Here is a 24363-nt window from a genome sequence, read left to right on the forward strand (position 1 = left end):
ACCTCATGCACACAACAACATTTATTCCACACAAAGGTAGGGAAAAAGAGAGGGAACATTAGTGGGCAATATGTGGCCCATGGGCTGGATGCCCAGCGGGCTGCAAGATGCTTTATTTACCTTTGCATCTGCAGGTACGGCTGTTTGCAGCTCCCGTTGGCCACAGATTGCCATTCCCAGCTACCATGAGCTGTGGGAAGTGGCACAGATCGGGACAGTGGCTTGGAAGGGTGATCTGCGTCAAGTGGTGTCCCGGTCTGCGCCACTTCCCATAGCTCATGGTAGCTGGGAATGGCAATCTGTGGCCAACGGGAGATGCAAACAGCTGTACCTGCAGATGCATAGGTAAATAAGTAATCTGGCAGCCTAGTAAGGACTAACCCTAGTGAACCATGTTCAGACTGCAGGCCACATATTGCCCATCCCTGCCTAACAGAGGTTGCCCTGCTAGCAGCACATTCTTCTTTTCTGACTAGGCTTCAGCTTTGTGCCTCTGCTGATCACAGCTGTGCAATACCTCACTGAGGGTATGTCTACACTACAAAGTTAGTTCGAACTAATGTCTGTTAGTTTGAACTAACTTTCATAGGCGCTACACTAGAGCTCCGTTATTTCGAATTTAAATCGAACTAACGGAGTGCTTAGTTCGAACTAGGTAATCCTCATTCCACGAGGATTAAGCCTAGTTTGAATTTACTAGTTCCAATTAAGGGCTGTGTAGACCCTTAATTCGAACTAGTGGGAGGCTAGCCCTTCCCAGGTTCCCCCTGGTGGTCTCTCTGGGCACAACCAGGAAAACTCTTCTCCTCTCCCCCAGCCCCGGGCCCTTAAAGGGGTAGACTCTGGCCAGACGGCACTGGAGACAGACAGCCCTGCCAGCAGTGTCTACCCCTGACCGAGTGGCCCCACCATGAGCCAGGCAGCCAGTGGCAGCGAGCCGTCCCCTGCCCAGTCCCCGAGCACCCAGGGGCCAGCCAGGGGCCGTAGATGGCGCGCGGCCCCCTGGACTAGTGCGGAGGTCATGGACTTCATTGAGATTTGGGGGCAGGCCCCCAATCTCCAAGATCTCCGCACTAGGAGGAAGAACGCGGCTGTCTATGGCCGCATAGCGACTGCCATGGCCCGAAAGGGACACAGGCGCACCCAGGAGCAGGTGCGAATTAAACTGAAGCAGCTGCGGCAGGGGTACGCCAGGGCCACCAGGGGCGGCGCCGCTGCAGGGGATGACACCTGCCCCTACTTCCCCGCCCTCCACCAACTCTTGGGGGGAGGGGCGGTCCGTGCCAGCCCGGGGGACAGCGAGCTGGGACCGGAGGGCCCTAACCTGGGCGCACCGAAGGGGCCACCGCCAGCTGTTCCAGCAGGGTCGTCCAGGGAGACCGTACCGGGTAAGTAGTTTGAATTAAGTAGTTCGCGGGGGGGGAGGTGGGAGGGAGACCAGAGACCGCGCGCGTGGGCCATGCCTTCCACCGATCACGCAGACACCTGTGCACGTGCAAGCACGTGCCATGCCACCCTTGGGCAGGTGGCTCCAGCTGCGTGACACCCAGGGGCCATTGCCCAATAGGCACATGCTTGTGCAAAGAGACGTGACATGCTCCCGACCCCGGGGCAGGACCCAGCAGGATGATTTCCCTTCACATGTCCCCTCTACACGGAGGCAGGGGACATCTCCCCCTCCCCCCCCGCCGCCCCGGCCACACTATACATGGCACAGGGACATGGGTGCGGTCTTGGGGCAGCTCCCAGTCCCGGGGAGAGCCAGACATCCTGACCATGGCCTCTGTACAAGCACAGCGGCTGTGACGGTGCAGGACATGGTCACCCTCACGTTGCGGGATGGGGGAGGGGGCTGGGCATCATCCTCTGCGTCCCCAGGGAGAACTGACCACTTCTCTTCTTTCTCTACAGCTGCACCAACTGCTCGTGCAGGGCGCACCACCCCGCCCGGGACATGCTCCGGCACCCGCGGCCTTCTCTGGACCGCCAGCACGGAGCAGGAGTATTGGGACCAGCACCTGGGGTCCTTGAGAGCCGTGCACCGCACACTGCAGGCCTGGATGCGGGAAGACCTGCAGTTCCGCCACAAGCTGCTGGCTGAGGTCTGAGGGCTGAGCACCAACCTGCAGCTCCTGCTGCAGAGCATGGTGCCCCGTGCTGGTCCTGCGTCTGCTGCCCCCCCAACTGCTGTCCCTCCTCCCACTCCTGCCCCCCCCTCCCACCTCTTCCTCCTCAACCCCCACAACCTCTTCCTCGATGTCCACACCCCCCACCTCAACCTCCGCACCCTCCACCCCATCCCCCCGGGGACGCCGAGGCCCCCTCCCTCGCCGTGCTGGGAGGCGGTTGGCCCAGCGAGACCCCCACCCCTGATCCTTGAGTTTCCCCACTTTCTGTAGTGGGGGCCCTACAGTTAGATGCAATACTCAAGATGTGGCCTCACCAGTGCTGAATTAAGGGGAATAATCACTTTTCTACATCTGCTGGAAATGTTCTTTCTAATGCACCCTAATATGCCATTGCTTGGATTAAAAAAGGGTGTTTAAAACAATCCCCCTAAAACTGAATTGGATGAAGAACTGTAATATATGAAGAAGGAAGCTATTCTGCAAAGGTCTTTGGGCTGGGGACACCGTACCATAATTAGGATTTTCCCTCTCTAGGCATTATGAGATTTGGATCAATGAATGAAGGTAACAGGGACAGGTTTTGATGGGGATTTTCCCACAGTCATTCTCCTTCTAACTCCCCTTCACTCTGTGCTGGATGTTTATTTAAATGAAGAGACCAGCCATATATCTTGTTTAAAATGGTGATGTGAGAGGGAAGGAGAGAAGAAAGGAAAAGTTTGATCACAGGTCCTTTAAAAATAATTCTCCCATTCCCATTTCAAAGAGAGAGGGAACGAGAGAGAGAGAGAAGAGAGAGAGAGTGAATCACTTAACATATATTTTAGCTGCATGAGGACTGATATAAGTGTGCAAAATAGGAAGGAAGCACATGAATAATGTAGAGCAGGGCTCTTTGCAGCAGGAAGATTGTTAGTGTGTCCTCTGCTTCTAGCTTCCCAGTGCAAAATGAAGTGGAGACGGAGGGAACATGAAAGGTCTGTGTGGTCATTTCATGCAGATGAAGTATTAAGAATCCATCCCATATTTCAAATAATCACTTTCCTGTTTCTATGCAAGATTAATTTCTATGCCAGTGCTGAGATGAGCACAGAGATAAAGGGAACATGGAATGTGCTTTGTTGATTCTGAGGCTTGAGGGTGCATGTGAGGTGCTGTCCTAAGTTTTGCCTCAGCTGCAGTGGCCCTTCTAAGATACTGGGCATAGGACCTGCTCTGGCTACCCCTGGACATGCACCCAGGACATTCTGTGGGAAGCCATGAACAAACAGGATTGATGATCCAGAAGAGGGTCTTTTTCATTAAAATTATTTCTTGAAGGACTTATACCTACCCTGCACTGCTCCACTGGTGCAAAGAAACCATAGGTCACAGATGAATTCTCCTTAACCTCCCAATTCATCTAGTGCAGGATTGGGCAAGATACATCCTACAGGCCTGATCTGGCCCATCAAGCCTTTCAATCCAGCCCACCTGCCCCTGTGGCAGGGAGCAGCACTGCTCAAAGTAGCAAGCTGCTCCCTGTGGCTCTCTATGCTGTGAGGGAGAGGCTTCGTGTGTTGCCCCCACCCCTAGTAAAATCTCTCAGCTTCTATTAACTGCCTTCTCCCACCCCCAACACCTGCCTGAGGGTATGTCTACACTACAGAGTTTTGTCGGAAAAATGGCTGTTTTTCCGACAAAACTTGAGGAATATCTATACAGCAATTGCATTCTTCCACAAGAAAATCGAAAGAACAGAGGGGTTTTTCTTGTATTGGTAATCCTCATTTTACAAGGAAGAAGCCTTTTTGTGAAAGAGCAAAAAGGTGTGTGTAGACTGGGAAGAGGGAGTTCTTTCAGAAGAAGAGGAAAAAGCAAGGTGCCCTGGTGGCCACTCCATCCATAGCAATCGCAGCTTACATGCGAGAGAGCCTCCATTCAGTCTAGACGCTCTCTTAAAAAAAAAAAAAAAAAAAAAAAAAAAAAAAAAAACCAGATTGCTTTTTCAATGCACTTTTGCAGTATGGACGCTCTTTTTCAAAAGATCTCTTCCAGAAAAAAGCTTCTTCCAAAAGAAGCCAGTAGTCTAGACGTAGCCTGAGAGTGCTGCTGGCCAGGAGCTGCTTAGATAAGTGCCTCCCGGACAGAGTTTACCTGTGGCACCCCTCCCCCTCCCACATGCTAACTCCCTCCCAGACTCTGCACCCCCTCCTACACTGTGCTAGAATTCTCTCCTGCATCCATATCCCCTCCCAGATCCTGCACCTCAATCCCTTGCCAAACTCCCTCTCAGACCCCACACTCTCTCCTGCACCCCAGTCTCCTACCCTTAGCTCCTTTCTGTACCCAACCTACGTCCCAAACCCTGAACTTCCTCCATAGAAAAGTGTGACCCTCGACCATTACCAAAATCTTGGAGTGGCTCCCCCCATCAAAATTACTGCCTTCCCCTGGTCTAGAGATCAAATCATGGATGCATGGCCTGGAAGAGACCTCAAGAAGTCATAAGTCCAGCCGTGTACACTGAGTCAGGATCAAGTAAACCTAGCTCATCCATGACAGAAATTTGTCCAGCCTGTTCTGAAAAACCTCCAGGGATGGGGCTACAACCTCCCTTGGAAGCTTATTCCAAAGCATAACTATCCTTATAGTTAGAAAGTTTTTTGTAATATCTAACTTTATTCTTCCTTGCTGAAGATTAAGCCCATTCTTGTCCAACCTTCAGTGGACATGGAGAACAATTCATCACTGTCTTCTATATAACAGTTCTTAATATATTTGGAGGCTGTTATCAGGTGTTCCTTAGTTTTCTTTTCTCTAGGCCAAACATACCCAATTGTTTAACCTTTCCTCATAGGTCAGATTTTTCTAAATCTTTTATTATTTTTGTTGCTTTCCTCTGGACTCCCTCCAATTTGTCTACAACATTCCTACTGTATGGAGCCCAGAATTAGACAGTACTCCAGCTGAAATTTCACCAATGCTGAGAAGAGTGGGACAGTTACCTTCTGGGTCTTATATACTACACTCCTGTTAATACATCACAAGAATATTAAGAGCCTTTTTCACAGCTGCATCATGTTGTTGACTAATGTTCAGTTGGTGATCTACTGTAACCCTGATCCTTTTCAGCAGTGCTACCAACTTTGCAGTTGTTCCCCATTTTATTTTTATGCATTTAATGTTTTCTTCCTAAGTGAAGTACTTTGTACTTATCTTTATTGAATTTCACATTTTTTATTTCAGACCAAATCTCCAGTTTGTCAAGAATTCTTTTGAATTCTGATCCTGTTCTCCAAAGTGCTTGCAACTCCACCCAGCATCGTGCAAATTTTATAAGCATACCCCCCCTGCCATTATCCAAATCATTAGTGAAAATATTGAATGGTACCAGAACCAGGATTGATCCCTGCCTGACCCCCCTCAGATTGATGTCTATTCTTTGAGTACCATCTTTCAAACAGTTAGCATATAGCAAATTCATCTAAACACATTTCCTTAGTTTGCATATGGGTTTGCCATTTGGGGCACTATTAAAAGCCTTACAAAAATCAAGACATATCATGTTTGCAGCTTTGCCCTGCCAAAGAAGGAAATTAGGTTGGCTCAGCACTATTTGTTTTTGGCAAATCCATGCTGGGTATTCCTTGTAATCCTATTGTCATGTAGGTGCTTACAAACTGATAGTTTAATAATTTGTTCCAGAATGTTTCCAGTCACAGAAGTTAGACTGACTAGTCTATAATTCCTGGGACCCTTTTTGTTCCCCCTTTTAAAGAAGGGTACAATAAACTTTACCAATATTTTGCTGGCTGACTGCAGGCAGGTTACATCATTACCCCATGCCTCAGTTTCTTCTTTGTAATGCACTTTGAGATTTACTGATGCAATGTGCTACATAAGAACGACATAGGGTACTACTATTTTATGCAAGAATTGAAAAAATTGGGTTTGTTTAGTTTAGAAAAGAGAAGATTGAGGGGGATATGATAGCATTTTCAGGTATCTAAAAGGTGGAGGGAGAAAACGTGTTCATCTTAGCCTCTGAGGATAGAACAAGAAGCAATGGGCTTAAACTGCAGCAAGGGAGGTTTAGGTTGGACATTAGGAAAAATTTCCTAACTGTCAGGGTAGTCAAACACGGGAATAAATTGCCCAGGGAGTTTGTGGAATCCCCATCTCTGGAGATATTTAAGAGTAGGTTAGATAAATGTCTATCAGGGATGGTCTAGACAGTATTTGGTCCTGCCATGAGGTCAGGGGAGTGGACTCGATGATCTCTCGAGGGCCCTTCCAGTCCTAGTATTCTATGATTCTATTTTTTTGCTTGAGAGTGCCCATCACCATAGTAGATGGGAGTTTTGTCCTGAAGATACTCTTCTTATTTTCTCCATTTTTTTTCACTTTTCGCAGATTGGCATTTTGGATCAGCAATGTGTGCTATGCATTTACTTTCCTGAATTGTATTACCCCAGTTCTCCAGTGCAGTGGTGGGAGACCCTGAACATATTTTATCTGAGGCATTCAGTAGCAGCAGAGTTCATACAGTCATCCAGAAGTGCTGAAAATTTCTCAAAGTCATTTGAGGAAAGATATTGATTACCTAATGACACGCTCTCGCTCTCTCTCTCTAGTTTAATTATTGCATGTGCATAATCATATAGCCTAGCAATGCCATCTTTAGTGGTGTGATGCAGTTCGTCTAGACAACCACTGAACTAGTCAGCAGGTGTTTGTCAACAATGGGCATCATTGTCTGTGTTGCATCACAAAGGGCTGTCATGAAGGCCCCAGCGGAGCTTGCCCAGTCTGAAACCTGTTCAACAGGGACCATTGATGACGGGGCAGGTCAAAATCAAGTGGGCAGATTGTGGAGTTGGTAGCAAGGGACTGGTTGGAAATTTTAATGGACGTTCAATGCTCTCACTAGAATATTTCTTCCCTAATATCCTGATATGGCAGCTCAAACCCTAATGGGAGATGTGATATCAAGCATGTAGTTGCCTGTTTAAAAAGGACTTTGTGCAGCAGCAGGGTTTAACACATACTTGCTCCAGTAGCTTGCCAGATACTCTTGTCAGATATGAGGAGGAGCAATATTGCTGTGAACTGGGGCCATGGGAATGGAGTCTGACACAGGGTACAAAAAATGATACGCATGGTGTCATGTAACTATGTATCCACGTGTGATATGTGACAATTGACTTCATACTGGTGCACAGTACTCCACCACCAAATACAAGGTGAATAATTTACTGTTATATTAGGACAATGAAAGATATGATCCATCATTAAGAAGGTTTACAAAGCTGACTGAGACTGGAGGATGAGTATTAGGATGTGAAGGCTTCCAAAAAAAGAGGAGCTTACCTGTTGATCCATTACAGAAGGGAAAGAATGGAGCTAACCTTTGGCTCTGGAAGGAGGACGAGAAATGGAAAGAGACTGGTGCTCTGGGGAGAAGAATGTGGAAGACCTAAGAAGACTCTCAACAGAAAGGAATTCATTGGAATGATGATAGCCTGCACAAATAGACATTCTTGTACTCATCCTGCCTGTCCAGCCATCCTGATAGTATATAAAAAGGCAGACTGTGAAAAGTCCAGTTTCATGTAGAGACACGTACATTTTTTAATACAACATTAAAAACAGCTGCTATGGAGAAGCAATGATGCTGCTGCAGTGTGGTGATGGAAATAAACCTGCCTACTGCTGTGAGGAATGAAAAAGCACAGTGGCTGCATTCCACCTTGTAAATCTCCTACTGATCAAAAATGTTCACTGTAACCCTTCTCCAGCCAATAAAGGCATCAAAACTGGGCCTAAAACAGCATTCTTGTTTTCCCCATGTTCTTACTCCATGTTCCTGTAGTGTGCAGCAAAAGGCAAGGAACAGCTTGGCAGATGGCCAGTAGGGACTGTAAAGATTTTAATTACTGCATTTTCTGTTGCATTAGTAAAGTGCCCTGCATTTACTTTTATCTAATATCTTTTCACCTTGAAATGGCAGTTGCAGATGTGGGGATGGTTAGGTCTGCCTGGTGAAGGTAAACCTGCAGCCTGAGCAAGCCCTTGCTCAAGGTTGGGGGGGCGTTGTCTTTGTGCTCCTGGAAGGGAAGGGGACTTGGGTGAAAGGGGCAGGGCTAAGGGCAGCCAGCCCTCGGAGCAACCCGGAGTGCGGCACCCTTCCCAGCCCTCTGCGACATCTGGAGTATGTGGCGTGGTGCTCCAGTGGTGATTTAAAAGGCTCTGGAACTCCAGCTGCTGCCACTGCCACAGGAGCCTGGACCCCGGGCCTCTTTGAATTGCCAGGCCCTGAGGCAACTGAACCCCACGAGTGGGCCTGCTCTAGTGTCATTGCAAGCCTTTCTGTATGTGCTGCTGAAATATTGCAAGGGACTTCCCACAGTAACATCCCTTCATGATTCTCAGTGGCAATCCCTCCACTTGTTACAACAACAGAATATAGAGAAACTATTTTCCTTCCTCTAGTGTAAGGATGACAATAGAGTATCGGGTTCTGTGTCCAGTTCCTTGTATACCCCCCTGAAATGTACTCTGTGAGTTATTGGTTCCCGTATAATACATCCACTACTTATAATACTTTCTCTAGTATAATACTTCTGATACCCCTGCCCCAAGTCACAACCCAAACCCTCTGCGCCCCCAAACCTGCACCCATACCCCCTCCCAGACCTTGCACTCCAATCCCCTGCCTCCAATCACAACCCCCTTCTGCCCTACGTCACAACCAAAACCCCTGCACCCTCTCCTGTACCTTTCCCCCAGCTCACAACCCCCTCCTTCACCCAAACTCCCAGATCTCATACCCCCTCTTGCACACCAATACCTTACCACGTGCTCCCTACTGTACCCAACTTTTTGCACCCAACCTTCATCCCAGACCTTGCACCTCCTCCATTAATATCATGGAAAAGTGCGGCTGTTGAACACTTACCAAATTCTTGGAATGGCCGCCCATCAAAAATTATTGCTCACCCTTGCATTATGCGCATTTCTCCACTTGCACAACTGATTCACAAGTCATAACACCCTATAAATGAAAGCAAGCCACATTGAATCCAATATTTGTAAATAAACAAAAGTAATATTAAGTCTACCCCCACATAAATGAAGGGCTGTGTTGATTCCCTCCCACTATTCCCACTCAGGAAGATGAGCCATATTGAAATTCAGCCTCCCACACATATTAAAGGAAACAACTTGCATTGGGTTTAACTCCCAACATAAGTCACGGTGAGCTGTACTAGTTTCTTCCCCTAAATGAAGGCAAACCTTACTGAGCCAGCACCCAGACATGAAGAGTAGTCTGAGTCTAGCCCCACCAATACTGAAAGCAAACTTTACTGACTCCATCCCATATATTAAGGGAGCTTTCTGAGTCCTTTTCTCCTAGACATGAAGGTGAGATATACCAAGTGTGTCAGCTCATACATGAAGCCTACCTGTATTGAGTCAGTCCCTCCTAAACATGAAGGCAAGCTGAGCCATCCTGAGTTCTTTTCCTCCCCTCGCCTCCCCTACATAAACGTGAACTGTATTAAGTCCATCCTCCCATACATGAAGGTGAGCTCTGTTTAGTTCACCTCTCAGATATAGGAAGGCAAGCTGTACTGGGGCCTTTCCACATAAAGGGAGAGTCATGTTGAATCCAGCCTTTCTAAAGGAAAATGGGCCATGTCAAGTCCAACCCAACATCCCCATGAAGCTGCTCCATAATAATTCCCCACTAGTAAAGGAAAGCATACTGCACTGAGTTCACCTCTAGAAATAAGGGTGGGCCATATTGAGCTGGCTTCTATCTACATAAAGAGAAAGGTGAGGTCCATTGATTCCACCTCCCATAACTAAAGGAGAGCTGTGTTACATTCCCCCTCCCAAGATACATGATGGCAGGGCATATTGATTCCACCCGCCATAAGTGAAAGGTGAGTTTTATCCAAAATAAATGAAGTTCAGTCATACTGAATTGAGTTTTCTCTCCAGAAAGCATCTTATTGTTTATAATTGACACACCAAGATCTTTAATGCATTCATATTACAAATAGGTTCAGTTGACTAAAGCCTGGTGCGTAAGTGGAGCCATGTGAGCCAAGTTACCTAAAAGGGGCAACATGGTCTAGAGTTGAGATGTCCAACCAGTTCTGAACTAGCCACACGCAACTGGCAAATATCTACATTGTTCAAGCCAACTAGCCACAGTCAGCCAGCCAAATATCCACATATGGCTAGTGGCTTGCGTGCTGGACACCACAGATCTAGAGCACTCAGATAAGGACCAGGACCCTGGAGGTCTAATCCTGGCTTATCTGTAGACTCACTGTGCACCCTTGAGCCAATGTCTTTCCTTCTATGTGCCTCAGTTTCTCTGTCTGTATAATAAAGATAATAACTCTTGCACAGCTGATAGATTTTGGTGTCGATTCATTCACAAATGCCTACAGTGTGCTGTCTTGATGTTAACTGTTGTTATGATGAGGTCCCATAGTCCTAGGAATTCCCATGGAAGTGGATAGAGGGCTAATGCTTATTGCCTAGTTTAGGCCAGAAATGAGACCAATTATATGATCTGTGCTTTAGGCAGCCTGGGACTATGCACTTCCAAGAAACCATCTGCCAGAAGCTTCCTGGGATCCCTTCCCCTCACTCATTTCTCCAGCTCTCTCCCATTCCCCCCACATTGGGTTTAAGAGAAGGGAAAGCTGCCAAAGAAGCCCCATCTCAAAGTCATGCACTAGTGCAGGAATTGGATGTTTGGAGTGTGACTACTATAGCTTCATGTTAAACAACTGGGAAGCAAGTGTATGTCTGCAAAGGGAATTGCTGAAGGCCTGTTGCCCAGCTTTGTATGGAGTTGTTGATTGCAGTCCTCCAGAGCCCAGATAGTGAATGAGGAAGATGGGGCTCCTGTAAGATGGAGCTGCACCATGTGATGTGCTTCTGTTGGCAGCACCTGCCAAAGAGCAGGAGGGCAGAAGGGGAATCAAGTAACTAGAATAGAGAACATACCAAATTTAGCACACTCTGACCTCATGCTGCCTTGGGTGCTCCCTGCTATAACCCTTGCTCCTTTTGAGAGAAGCAGAGGAGCTAGAGGCCGCTCCCAAAAAAGGAACCTGAGTGGGAGTAGGGAACAAAGGGGCCAGGACAGATGTGAGTTTTAGGGTTGACTGATCATGTCAAATTTTCAGAAGCCCTACCTGAGTTCCCATGTACAGAAACATATGCTGCTTATCTAGTCCTGGCATGAGTAGGACTAACTCAGCAAGTGAAATCTGAGTTGCTTTTGACTATCCCCTTGATCCTTGTTCAGGGCTTGTTCAGGAGGTAGATCATGTGTAGTCTTGGCTTAATCCTGTGTGTCACATTCCCCAAGCAGTCACAGAAAGAGAAACATTCTAAAACATACATTTTATTTATTTCTTTTTACAAAAACATCAGTGGGACCAACAGAATTTCCTCTGCCAAAATGAAAATTAAGGAAAAGTTACAGAATGTACAGTCTAAAATACACCATTTCTCTTTTAAAATTCCTTTTGTTCTGGGTTGCTGGGAGGTCTGCATCCTTCCAGAGGAATGTGTACAGCCTCCAGAGTGTTGAAAAATATAGGACAGAAAAGGGACATCAGCGAGGAAACAAACCTAGGTTTGCCACTTTTAGTTCCCCACCCGAAATATCCCCAAAGATCCATATTGACTTCCCCATAGTACTCCATCACTGAATAGCCATTCCCTCTTACCTTGAAGAATAGCATAATCTCTGGTGAATCCACTGGAAAAGGTAGAAAAGGGTGAAAATTGGTTGAGCCTGATAAAGGGTCCTAGTGGTCTGTCATTCTGTCAAAGATGATCACTCCTAGAGTGATGACTCCTAGAGAGAAAAACAAAGAGCAAAGAAACATTAAGGCAAGACACAGACAGGTTACACACAAGTAAAAAAAATATAGACCATCAAAATAAGAACTTCAATAAACACTGAACAAATAATACAGTCATAGACAAACCTTCATCTCAATAAGCACTTCCACTCAAAAGTAATATATCTCGGGGCACGGTGCCAGTGGTAGTCAGGCAAGGATCTGGGGGATACTCCCAGCTTGTTGCCATACTGTCCTCCTGCATGAGGGTATTGCAAGAGTCTTTGGCATTACATAACTAAAGCAAGGAAGAGAACATCCTACTTTGGGCCAAGATCCATGGTCATGCAATCTTTTGTCTTGTCCTCACTAAGGAAAAGGTTTGTTTAATATGTGCTAGTAAACATGCTACTGTATTAAATCCCAAGGCCAGGCATAGTTTTAAATGATCGCTAGTTGAGGTTAACACTAGCCTCTTCCTAGATGGCCAGATTGATCTGATATTTCTAAATCAATTTGCGTGCCCAGAGCACACTGAAAAATTCCTGTACCACCTTGAGCAGCAAACCTGAGTGTTCAGTTTCTCTACTGTGCACCCATTTCACCAGCTTTCAAAATCCCTCTGAGGGAGGATTTAGTTTGGGTTTTATATTGAATTTATACAGTGTGCCTCATGTCCTCCCCGGCAGAATCAGACAAGGTTTGCTCCACAGAGCACCAGAGATGCAAAACTCATTCTTGATTCAGGGCAGCCTTTCAAAGGGGCACTAGAACAGTTTCCATGGCAACTGCACATATGACTCAGCTGCAGTTGCCATGGAAACAGGAGGAAATGACTGGGAACCAGGAGAACTAGTCCCAGAGGAAAAAAACCCATGCTAACAAAATAAATAAATAAATTAAATAAAATAAAACAAAACATCCTGCTCTGAAATTGTGAGATCTCAGAAACAAAAGAGCAAAATAGAGGTGGGTGTAATCATTCTCCCAACATACTGTTTGTTTTGTTTTTTACTTTCTTTTGAATCAGGAGCAAAGCATCAGGAACTTTCCCAGTAATTACTATGAGGCGAGCTTCCTGAAGTCCTTGGCCTGGTCAGCGGATCCTTTTGGGATGATCTTCACTAATTAACTTCTAGCATGGAGCCACAGACCAACACTGTCAGTTCAGAACTCTCTCCCCTCCATATTGTCTCTGCCTTAGAGTTGGGCCTGCTCCCCAGTTTTGAAATTGTCTTTGGAAAACCAAAGCTCCATCAAGAGATATAGTGTCCACTGTTAAATAGGAGGCAGCATGCACTGGCTGGGACAGTCAAGGTAAGGTCTTAGTCAGGGGAAATCACGTTACTGCTTAAAACGTTCCAGAATCATAGATGTTAAAAATAAAAAAAATCCTACTAGACTACCTAGGAGCCAGGGCAGGATTATTTCCTGCAGTCTTTTCTCTAAGGGTGTGTCCAGCCATTTTTGAAATGCATGAAGGATTTCACAGCTTCATACATCTCGCTGTCATGCCATTTTGCTAGAATATATTGCTAACTCACATTCTTCTTTGAATGCCTGCACATGTCCATTCCAGTATAGATGTGTGCTTTCCCCAAGCACAGCCAATGAAAAATTGTCCTTCTGTGGTATCTGTCTGGTCAGTTCTGATGCCCCCTGCTATCACACACTCATAGTGATGGTATAAAGGTTCCTGCCAACCTGCAGCCCCCTTTGTTCTTTTTTTTGTCACCCAACTCCAACAGAAGGGTAGGAGAAAGGGTCTTAAAATGGAAAAGTGCAACACATCTCAAAGAACAATAGTTACAAAGAGGTCAGTAATCATTTTTTCTTCAAGTCCTTGCATATGTCCAGGGGTGGCCCATCCATAGAGGCGAACTAGGCGGTCGCCTAGGGCACCAAATGGTGGTGCAATATCATTGAGGGGTTTGGAGGTGGGGGCGCTGATTGCATGGTTCACCTAGGGCACCAGTTGCTGGCAGCTAATCTAGAGCTGCCCCTGCACATGTCCTCTCCAATGTAGGTGATTCCCAAACAGTTGTGCAATTGGAAGGTTCATAGTTTATTGACATGCTATTTGCAACACTTCTCAGCCAAATCCAGACCTGACCTGACAGATACTACTGAGAGAAAACTTTCCAGGGGCTGTGCTCAAGGCGAGCAAACACCTACATTGGAATGGAGATGTGAAACATATCTCAAAGAACACCAGTTATGGAAAGGTTAGTAACAGGGTTTTTTTGTGTTAAAATTTATTATTAATCAGATAAAGATAATGATTAAAACAGAAAAAGGAAGGATGCTGGAGGGTGGGATGAGGGAAGACAAATCCAGCCTCCATCCAGTAAAAGTTTTCTTTATATTGAGAATGAAATAGGGGAGAGCACAGGGTATGGGGTGGAGAGAGACTGCTGAGGGAGGAATAGATGAATGGAAACCAAGGATAGGAACTGAGGTTGCAGAGGTATGGAAGAGGACATGGAAATATGGACAGAACTAAGGGGATGGGGAGCGTGCCAACCGAGAAGATGAAAGGTGAGGCAGAGAGAGTGGGATTAAATGAAATGTGATGGGAGAGAAGAAAGGAGATGGAAGTGGGAGAGCAGAGCACATGTGTTTAAGTTGGGAATAACTGGTGAAGGTAACTGAGAGGGAGGCTGGATCAGTGTTGGCACCAGTGTGTGAAATGACAGGAAGGGAGAGAAGAGGGGTGATAGAGGCCGAGACAATATTATGGGAGCAGGGTGGGAAGAAGAAAGAGAAAATGAAGCTGGGGGAGCAGTGGGTAGGGGCTACTTTTGATTTTCTTGAATATTTACTATTTTACTAGAGTTCCATGACTTTTCTAAAATCATTGGGTGATGTATGTTTGTTAGCTAATTCCCTTAACACCCTAAATAACAAATCATCCAGCCCCAGTGTAGTTATATTTTCCAAGTATTTCTCTCCCTGTTCTTTATCAATTGTTGACAATGTAAAATCTTCCTTATGTTTTAATTGTCCACCATTTTTCATTGTTTTTTATTGACCAATTTAGAAAATTAACTCCGTATCTCAGGTGTTTTTGAGTCATCATTAATTTCATCCATCTTCTCATTTTGTGATCTCAGGTCCTGTCTTTCTGTTTCAGGCTCCCTCTCATTCTGACTGTAAATAAAGGATCTGATCCATTAGTTTTTACATACAAGTAATTCCTACTGTAGTCTATGGGGGTGTATGTGCAAAAGGATTGCAAGATTGGGCAGGATTCCCATTTAAGGGGATATAAACTATTTACATTTACTGAGGAAGAGAGAATTTTTTTTATTCAAAATATAAATCCTTTCCTGCTAAGGAGCGAACCCAAAAGTCAGCCTTCAGGATATGAATATTTATGCCTTTTGCATGAACAGCAAATGTAACATTTCCAATTAATTGTAAATGTTTCCATTTCTCAGGTTGCTGCAGCTTCTACTCCCAATATAGAAAAGAAATATGGATAAGAGGTCCACCTGATTTACCTAAGCTCAGATCTCTATTCATATTCCCACAGTAAGTAAGATGAAATCATTCGTGAAAATGTTTATTTATTAGTGTTTAACTTATTTTTTCCTGTCTTTTTATTTCCTCTATTTTATGTGAAGTGAATCTGGTGAAAGATGTCAAACAAATGCCCAAATACAGAAAATCTCATAGGACAGGTGCAGTCCAGGCAAGGGCAGTACCCATTTTCCCACCTATGCATAGACCCTGCCCTGACAATACTATCTCAACTCTGTCCCAGAAGGACCCCTCTGGAGATGAGAAAAGAGTTCAGTCTCTAGTTCATTTGACCTTTGACCTCCCTGCTGGGGCTGCAAATAAGGGGGCAAGTTAGTGCCAAATATGATGGGGTTTATGACATAGACACCAGTTATGTAGAAACTAGATTGAGACCCACCAAACGTATTTTATGTGACCCAGTGAACAGCTCACTGTGGCTATGTCTACACAGCAAAGTTATTCAAAATAACAGCAGTTATTTCGAAATAACTTTCCTAGCGTCTACACAGCCATTCCGTTATTTCGAAATTAATTCAAAATAGCGGAGGGCTTATTTCGAAATTGGTAAACCTCATTCCATGAGGAATAGTGCAAATTTCGAAATAGCTATTTCGAAATAAGTGCTGTGTAGACGCTTATTTCGAAATAGGGGGCCTCCAGCCCTTTTCAGGATGCCCTGCTGGCCGCCCTGACCACAAGGCAACTTCTGACCTGATGCTCTGCCGGAACTGGTTACAACCAGCCTTAAGTGCGATTCAACGTCCACTCTGTGTGGATGCACTATTTCAAAATAGAAAAACACTATTTCAAAATGCATTGTGTGTGTAGAGGCGTTATTTCAAAATAAGGTATTTCGAATTAACTATTTTGAAATTAGACATTTTGAAATAACGCTGTAGTGTAGACATACCCTGTGAGATTAAAGACAGCAGCCATCCTATATCCATTCAGATATCAGAGCCTTTTTTTAACCACACAAATGAATGCCAGCAAGGACACAAGGATTAACACTGATTCTTTTTGAAAAGTACTGTGTGAGGGAGCATCGTATACTTCGTATACATCGTTAAAGCAGGGGTCTTCCCAAATCTGCCACTGACTCACTGGATGACCTTGGTTTTGGAGGTCTATGTTTAAAATGGGGATCACACATATCTACTTTTGTAAAAGGATTTTAAGTCTTCACATGACTAGTCCTATGAGTGCAAAGCTATGAGTAGCCATCAGTAGACATCAGAGCTTTGCAGAACAGACCTCTAAAGGTCTCCTCTGAAGGATATTTGTCCAGTAGAAAAGCACATCAACTGTGCTCTTGCTGTACTGCAGTATCAGTACTGGGAAGAAGCCCAGTCCAATTCTGGTACATGAGCCCTATGACCTCAGAATTTTGCAATATTTTAAATCAATTGTAAAACAAAATCTGGACTGAGATTGATCCATAGAGATAGATGGTTAGGAATACAGTAGCCATGAAGGGGGACTGACATAGGATTCTAAGCAGAGCTGGTAAGAATTTTCTGGACAAATTTGTTTTTCTATCAGAAAATGCAGAATTATTGGATTCCAAATTACTTGTGGGAAAGGGTCAGTTTTGATGAGCTTTTCATTTAAAAAAATGGAAAAAGAAGTTTTGAAATTGTCAAAAGGTCCCACTTGAAAAGTTTTGTATTTTGATGATTAAGTTTTGATTCTGAAATGTAAGTTTATTATATTTTTTTTCTTAAACAAAAAGGCCATCATTGAAACAAAGTGATTTCATTAATACAAAATGAATTTTTTTGGCTTATTAGTAAATTAGCATTTTTGAGAGTTTGACATTTTCCAGATTCAGGATGGGAAAACATTTCAAATTCTTCCAAGTTTCCTTGGGAGAGGAAAATCATTTCCAGTCCTGGTTTAATTTTGAGTAATCTCTGTAGTAGTATCTGTTGACTTTTTTTTTAACTTTTTTTCTCCATTTCTTTTCTACAATCTTGGTTTTTCCTGGTGTCTCTTATTTAACCCTAGTAATGATAAACTCCCATTTCTACAGCTCCTTTCCTAAAGGCGATAGGTGTACAGCTGGGTAAGCAGGAAAATAAAACTTACTAGAGTTGTCAATTTAACTTTGAAATTGGCTTCATGCAGATAAAACTAAAGCACTTTACTGGAACCTGATGGGAGGATGAAATCAGAAAACGGGCAGGAGAGAAGCAGCAGTTAATGGGAAACCGGGGAAGGCAGGTGTGCAGGAGGCAGATTTTGAAAGGTAACTGTTCCCATACTCCCTTTCCCATGGGATACTTTCTGCTTAGCCTCCCATCCTCCTATCCTGGCTGGCACCCATAGTGAGTTTGGCTCAACTTCTCATCTTTTCCTTATATCTTGTGGGAACCCAGAAACTGGATGCCGATTGGGGATTGAATCAAGCCTAGAAATTCTTTTTCATATAATCCTGTGTTCACAAATGGTTCTGACAGAGAGCCACTTACCTGTCTCTGAGACTGTCTACACTATTAGCTTGGTGTATGATTCCTACCTCACATACACATACTCGTCCTCGCTTGGTAAGAGGTAGCGCAAGTATAAACAGTGTAGTTGTAGTAGCTTAGGCAGCACAGCTGTGGCACGGCTTAGCTGTGCACATACAAACCCACCCGAACTCCATTGGTATTTACTTGGCATGGCTAAGCTGTGTGTCTGCTGCTGCTGTCCATAACACTACCACTACACTACTGCTTTGAATCACACTAGTTCACATCAAGCAAGCACAAATATATACACATGAGCTGGGAATTCATACCCCTAGATCATAGAGTAGAAGTAGCCTAAGGAGATAGGACTGGCCTGAGAGCTGCACTGGGTGAGCTTGTGAGGTCAGCCTTGCTTTTCACCTTCTTAAAGAGTTAAATTGCTCTCCAAAGGAAGCTCTCACTTGTGCTGTTACTATGGAAACAGGGTTCTGCTCTAAAACCATCTCTGTTGCAGTGCAGAGACTGAGGTGTCTGTGATACCACAAACTTGTTGGGTGTGCATCCCACATAGACCTCTGTCTGATGCCTTCCTTATCTGAGTTTCTGCTTGCCCACATTCAGGGAATGTCTAGATAGTGGTGCTATTTCGGGATACCTCCAGAATCCCAAACAGCATTTTCTGTGTCTTAACAGCACACCCATTATTTCAAAATGCAGTTGAAATAATGGGCTTGCTATTCCGACATCCCAGTACACCTCATTCTACGAGGATCAAGGGATTTGTCGGAATTGCTATCTATTTTGAAATTTAGCACTGTGTAAACAGCGCCAAATTTTGAAATAAGTTATTTTGAAATACACTCGAAATAAGCTACGCAATTTGCTTAGCTCAAATTGCGTAGCTTATTTCAAGCTACAGGTGTAGTGCAGACACACCCTCACTGTGCTGTTACTATCTCTACTGGATTCCTCACCTGGATACCTTCTCCCCACCCCTCTGCCATACTAACTAGGATAAAAATCTCAACTTGCCTACAGAGCATTAAAGGTAAACCCTATTATGTAACTCAGAAACATATGAAGCAAGAGACTATCTTTGTTCCATTGGATAGAGCACAGCATGGAAATGGGAACTGTGGAAGGATACAAAGAGAATCATGAGCCTATACGTTGGACCTCTCTGGTCGACTTGATCAGTCCTGAATGAGGGAAGCTGACCAGAGGAGGTCCCCTTCTACCAGCTCCCCAGACCAACTTCTCTCCCTGCTGCTGGTCCCAGCCACTCCCCTCCCTCCACTGGGCTGCTGTGCTGCAGTGGCTCCAACAGCCCACACTGCCCTGGCCCCTGTCCAGCTATCGGGGCTGCCATGGCTGCCACATCTCCAGCCCTGACCCCTGACCCTGACAGCTGCTATGTCTCCAGTTCTGACCCCGCTACCACAGCTGCCGTGTCTCCAGTTCTGGCACCGCTACTTCAGCTGCCGCATCTCTGGCCCCAGCCCCGCTACCACAGCTGCTGCAACTGCCACATCCCTGGCCCTATTACTGGGGATGCTGTGGCTCCTGCTGCGCTACCAGGGCTCTGGCTCTGGGCTCCAAGCTGCCAGTCCTCTTGCCCTTGAGGCCCCCCAGCCAGAACTTCCTGGTTCCGGACCACAGATGTTGCCAGATGAGGGAGTCCCGGTTTTGGGAGGTCCAACCTGTACTATAATTGGTAGAGGGAAGAGGATGGTGGTAAGAAACATAGATGCAGGTCACAGTGGAGTTGTGAGCAAGTGTAAATAAGCAGTGCCTGGTGTTTAAAGGTAAAAGGAACTCAGACACTGAATATAAAGGCAGTAGATACTAGACATGGTGTGTGGCTGTGGTATTAAAACCATCATTGCCTGTGTCTTGCATAGTGACATCAGCTGGCTGCTTTACCTCTCTGATTGCCTTGATTCTGCAGTGAGACCATGAAGATGGGTCCCACCTGTTTGCCTCTCCCATAGGACAAATAATTACATTGTGAAATTGCACTAATAGATCATGCTGATACTGTCCCTGACTCAGGTGCTCTCCACTGTTTGTGTCCCCTTAGGGGCAAGGGCAGCTGCACAGACGAAGCCAGCTCTGTGCTGCTATGGCCTTGGCCTGGTTAGTGAGGGTGGGGTAAGCTATTTCCCAGGTGAAGAGTGAGAGAGTAGCAAGGGAAGGAGGGAGGACAGAGAGAAAGTTCATATGAAGATGGAGAGAAGAGGAAGAAGTAACAAGAATGAAAAAGTGAAAAGAGACAGGGAAAGAATGATCTAGATAACAATATAGAAAATATCAGAATGGTGCTATATAAATCCATGGTACACTCACGCCTTCAATACTGCATACAGTTCTGGAAACTCCACCTCAAAAGAGAGATATTAGAAAGGAAAAGATACAGAGAAGGGCAACAAAATGAGTAGGGGTAAGGGACAGCTTCCATGTGAGGAAAGACTTGGACTGTTCTGCCTGGAAAAGAAATTACTAAGGGATATATGATAGAAGTCGCTACAGGCATGAATAATGTGGAGAAAATGAATAAGGAAATGTTATTTATTCCTTCACATAATTCAAGAACCAAGGGTTAGCCAATGAAATTAATAGGCAGCAGGTTTTGGACAAAAGGAAGTACTGTATTCTTCATACAAGGCATATTCAGCATGTGGAACTCTTTGCCAGGGTATGTTATAAAGGCCAAAAGTATAATTGAGTTCAAAAAAGAATTAAATAAATTAGTAGAGATCAGGTCCATCAATGACTATTAGCCAAAATGATCAGGGAAGAAACCTCATACACTGGATTCCCCAAGCGTCTGATTGCCAAAAGCTAGGACTGGACAATAGGAGATGGATCACTCAATAAATTGTCCTATTCTATTTATTTCCTCTGAAGCATCTGGCACTGGCTGTAGTCAGAAGACAGGATACTGGGCTAGATGGACCAGTATTGTAGTTTTATGGTGATGGATAAAAACTATTGGAACAGATTTTGAGCTCAGTTTCCAGAATGTTGAAACTCAGGAGTCACTGTCTGGGGTGGGGCAAGATGGCTTTGCACTGCCTTTGTACTTGTCAGATTCTCAGCTTATCTGAGTACCAATGTAGTTTCCCACAGACTTTTCTGATTTAAATCACTTGTAACAGCTCCTAATGGAATTGTGTGTCAGCCTACTACGGCTGAAGCATAGTTTCATTTTCATTCTTATGCCTGTTAGCTGCTTTGTCTAGGAAAATATACTTTTTTTACACTCTTTGTTGCTTTTTCTGTGGAGTAGCTGTTTTGGTTTGATTTGTGCTCAGAGTCGTATTAGACGGTTGGTATCCGTACCTGCTTGTGATTGTATGTATTATAGAACTGGAGAATAGATGTCTTTCCTCCAGCTTGGAACTGTGCACACATTTCTCAAATCCTTGGAGATGGGCTCCTTTGTGTTATCCCATCATCTTTTCGCAGTAACTGAGGTTGGCCACTCACTAGATGTATACTTTCCTTACTTTGTGTGGAAGAGGAACTATTTCTTTATCAGTGATGCTCCTGGGCAAATTCATAGAAAGTGGCATTTTAATAAATGACAACAATTTTGAACTGATATTGTCTTCAAGGCCTCTGTGTGGTCAGGAGTAAATGTGTGCTAAAGGATATTTTAGGTGGGCTGCGCTGCTCCATTTTTGGCTCAGATTTGATCCTGGAGATTTCTTCTGGGGCTCTTCTAAGAAAGATGTAGGCTGCTGATGTATCATGTCACATCCCTTGCAGATATGCTTATGATGAATTTGGATTACTTCCTTCCAAGTAATGAGACTATGTTTCAGAAGACAGTGGAGTGTCCCTTTCAATTTTCACATTAACTGACTAGATACACTGTGGACACCTCTCTGGAGTGATTCTGAAATTTCATTGCTCAGGATTAGCATGTGGCCTGTTGTTACATTACCTGTAGCTGGTGTCAGACAGGTACAATGACTCAGCAATAAACTATCCTTCTTGACATCAGCAGCAGTGCATTACTTGACTTGAAGCTATATTGGAGGAATACATGTACTTGATTTGCTTGTAGTGCAGGCCATATATTGTTGCTCTCGTCTAGGGGACCATCCCCTATCCTACCTCTGACTGTTCATCAAACACAATATTTTGCCTAACTTTTTATGTCCGCCACCCTGGTGGGCACCTTTTTTGTCCCTTCATGATTGATAGAAATTATTTTATTCCCTTAATGTTTTAGTCTGATTGAATTCCTTCTTGCCTACCTGTCTGCCTTCCCTGAAACAAAAGGAAAAACTATGTAGCAAGTGAACATTTTCAATAATTTATTTTATGATCATTCTATTATACTTCTATTTATTTCTGACATGTTTTACGCCAAGAGGTTAAGATGTTCTTCATTTCCCATTCATTCAGAAAATGAAGGAAAATGTTTTGGAGGGCACAGAGGCACCAGCTGTTAGTTTGTATATAAGACACACCTGATGGTGTCTCCATGGGTTAAAACAAAAACAACTTGAAAGCTGGGGATTTGATCTTGTCTCACTAAAGGGCATGACCCAACTCTCATTGATATAGAAAAGGCTGTGACAGACTTCATTGGGAGTTGAATCAGACTGTAGAAGTACAAGACTCATGAATCTAGCAATATAATTTAAAAGAAGCAGGGTGAGTTTTCGTTATTAACTCATAAGCCAAGCCAAATTGGACTGAGCAGCATTTAGCTGGGAAATCTCCGAGAAAAATCCACAGATCTGAAGGAAGTGATGGTGGTGATTCAGTAAGTGGAGTTCTTCCCTCTTCTTTAGTCTTAAGGGGGCATTTGCAGTTACTCTGTGGAGGACACAGTGAACCATACTGTTCATTACCCATAATTCAGTATTTTCAGATATTTCATTAAGTGTTTAATTATTTTGTTTTACTTTTGGTGGTTTCTCTGCTTCTTGATTCCAGCCAGGACAGGAAATGCTGAGTTTCCACAAGAGAAGCTGCTTTTATGAAATCTCAGAGGCAGGTGAAAGCAGAAAGCACAAGGAATCCTATGAAAATACACTCTTTTTGTCTCCAGTCTAAAATCTCAGGGTCAATGTGGGGGTAAAGACACTCTGAACAAAGAAGAGATGGGTGGGAGAAAATGACACAGTAACTTCAGAATGGCTCAGGTCCTGCTGCCAATGCAAGAAATGAGGTTGAAGAGGAGCTGTCAAGCAAACAAATGAATCAACTAGCCATACAAACTGGTTGATAAAATAGAGCTGGAAATCTGCAGCTAACAAACACGTCTCTGTCCCTGCATCTCCTGGGCAGAATGAGAGTCAATTACCCACCTTCCAACAATCTATTGATCGAGATGCTGCCAGGTATTGAATCTCAGGCCCTGTCTGCCCCGTGTGTGGCTCTTTGATTTTCTCTCTTTCTGTAGCAGCACGTGGATAGAAGCCAGATGAGCTGGCACAGTACTATCGATCAATATGCTTCCCTCCTCCTGCTCCTCCACCTCCTTTCCCTCTCTGGTCACCATGGAAACTACTGCTACTGCAGCACTGTTTACCTGGCCCCATTTGTTCTCTTTTCCAATATTTTTCCCTTCCCCCAGTTTCTGTCACCTTGGCATGCAATTGGCAAAGCGCTCAGTGGTTGTGAGAGGTGAGTTTTCATGACTCTTAGGGACAATGCGGTGTTTTTATAACAAATCCTTGGCAAATAAGCATGTTGATCACCAGCTAAATCACACACACAATGCTGTGGAGAACCGAGATACTGCCAATATAAAAACACAGGCCTCTGCCACTTGACCTAATGAGGACTTTAAGCTATTGCAGTATTCTGGTTTGTTTATATATATCCCTAATGATTGCAATAGTTCCATACAATGGAGAAATTCTGAATTTCCATCCAGCACAAGTCCTATGTGATACATTCATATTACAGCAGTTCCATTTCCTAGATTCCTCAAATTCCAGACACATTTTTCACTCTCCCATCTCATCTCTCCACAACAGGAAGTAAATCCATCTGCCATCACCTTCCTTATGCTGCTTCCACCTCTCTAAAAACAGCCACTGTGCCCCTAAATAGAGCAACCATCTATGTTTCAAGAAAACAAAAGATGTTTTATTCATGGTGCTAAAGCATACATCTGCTGCCTCACATTGTAGGACACACTGCTGAAATACATGACAAAATGCCTTTTATATGGACACAGGATATGTGATATTGGGAACTAAGTAAAGGACATGTCCTAAAATACAGGTGTTCACCTTCCTCCTAAACAACTCCCTGACTCTTTTAATCCTAATTATTCACCATACTCTCATATTCCTGACTCTTTTTATAGTAAAGCTACCAAAACACATTCCATGAGGCTCCTCGTTTCCAGTGATTCATAAAAGATCA

General features: G+C 44.4%; 2 protein-coding genes across 9 annotated transcripts in view; both read left to right on the forward strand.

The window, feature by feature from the left end:
* The window catches only part of LOC142829099 (uncharacterized), a 53484-nt gene extending 43022 nt beyond the window's left edge, over positions 1–10462 (forward strand). The window contains exons 1-4 of one of the 4 annotated variants that reach the window (XR_012903368.1): positions 351–1388; positions 1912–2102; positions 6525–7354; positions 7499–10462. Coding sequence is in view for 2 of the 4 variants with exons in the window: in XM_075926818.1 (XP_075782933.1) it covers positions 911–1388; positions 1912–2102; positions 6525–6710 (855 nt within the window). In the remaining 2 variants the exon portion in view is untranslated. Of the gene's footprint in view, positions 1–350; positions 1389–1911; positions 2103–6524 lie in introns of those variants that run through there. The other 3 variants (XM_075926819.1, XM_075926818.1, XR_012903369.1) reach the window with 3 other exon arrangements.
* Positions 10463–12838: 2376 nt separating this feature from the next.
* Positions 12839–24363, forward strand: part of ANGEL1 (angel homolog 1) — a 130087-nt gene continuing 118562 nt past the window's right edge. The window contains exons 1-3 of one of the 5 annotated variants that reach the window (XM_075926811.1): positions 12839–12958; positions 15430–15523; positions 17642–17762. In XM_075926811.1, coding sequence (XP_075782926.1) covers positions 17717–17762 — 46 coding nt within the window. In that variant the 5' untranslated portion in view covers positions 12839–12958; positions 15430–15523; positions 17642–17716. Of the gene's footprint in view, positions 12959–13019; positions 13307–14085; positions 14215–15429; positions 15524–17641; positions 17763–24363 lie in introns of those variants that run through there. The other 4 variants (XM_025181984.2, XM_075926810.1, XM_075926813.1 and 1 more) reach the window with 4 other exon arrangements.

The sequence above is a fragment of the Pelodiscus sinensis genome, chromosome 4 (assembly GCF_049634645.1).
Source record: "Pelodiscus sinensis isolate JC-2024 chromosome 4, ASM4963464v1, whole genome shotgun sequence".
Taxonomy (NCBI): Eukaryota; Metazoa; Chordata; order Testudines; family Trionychidae; genus Pelodiscus; species Pelodiscus sinensis.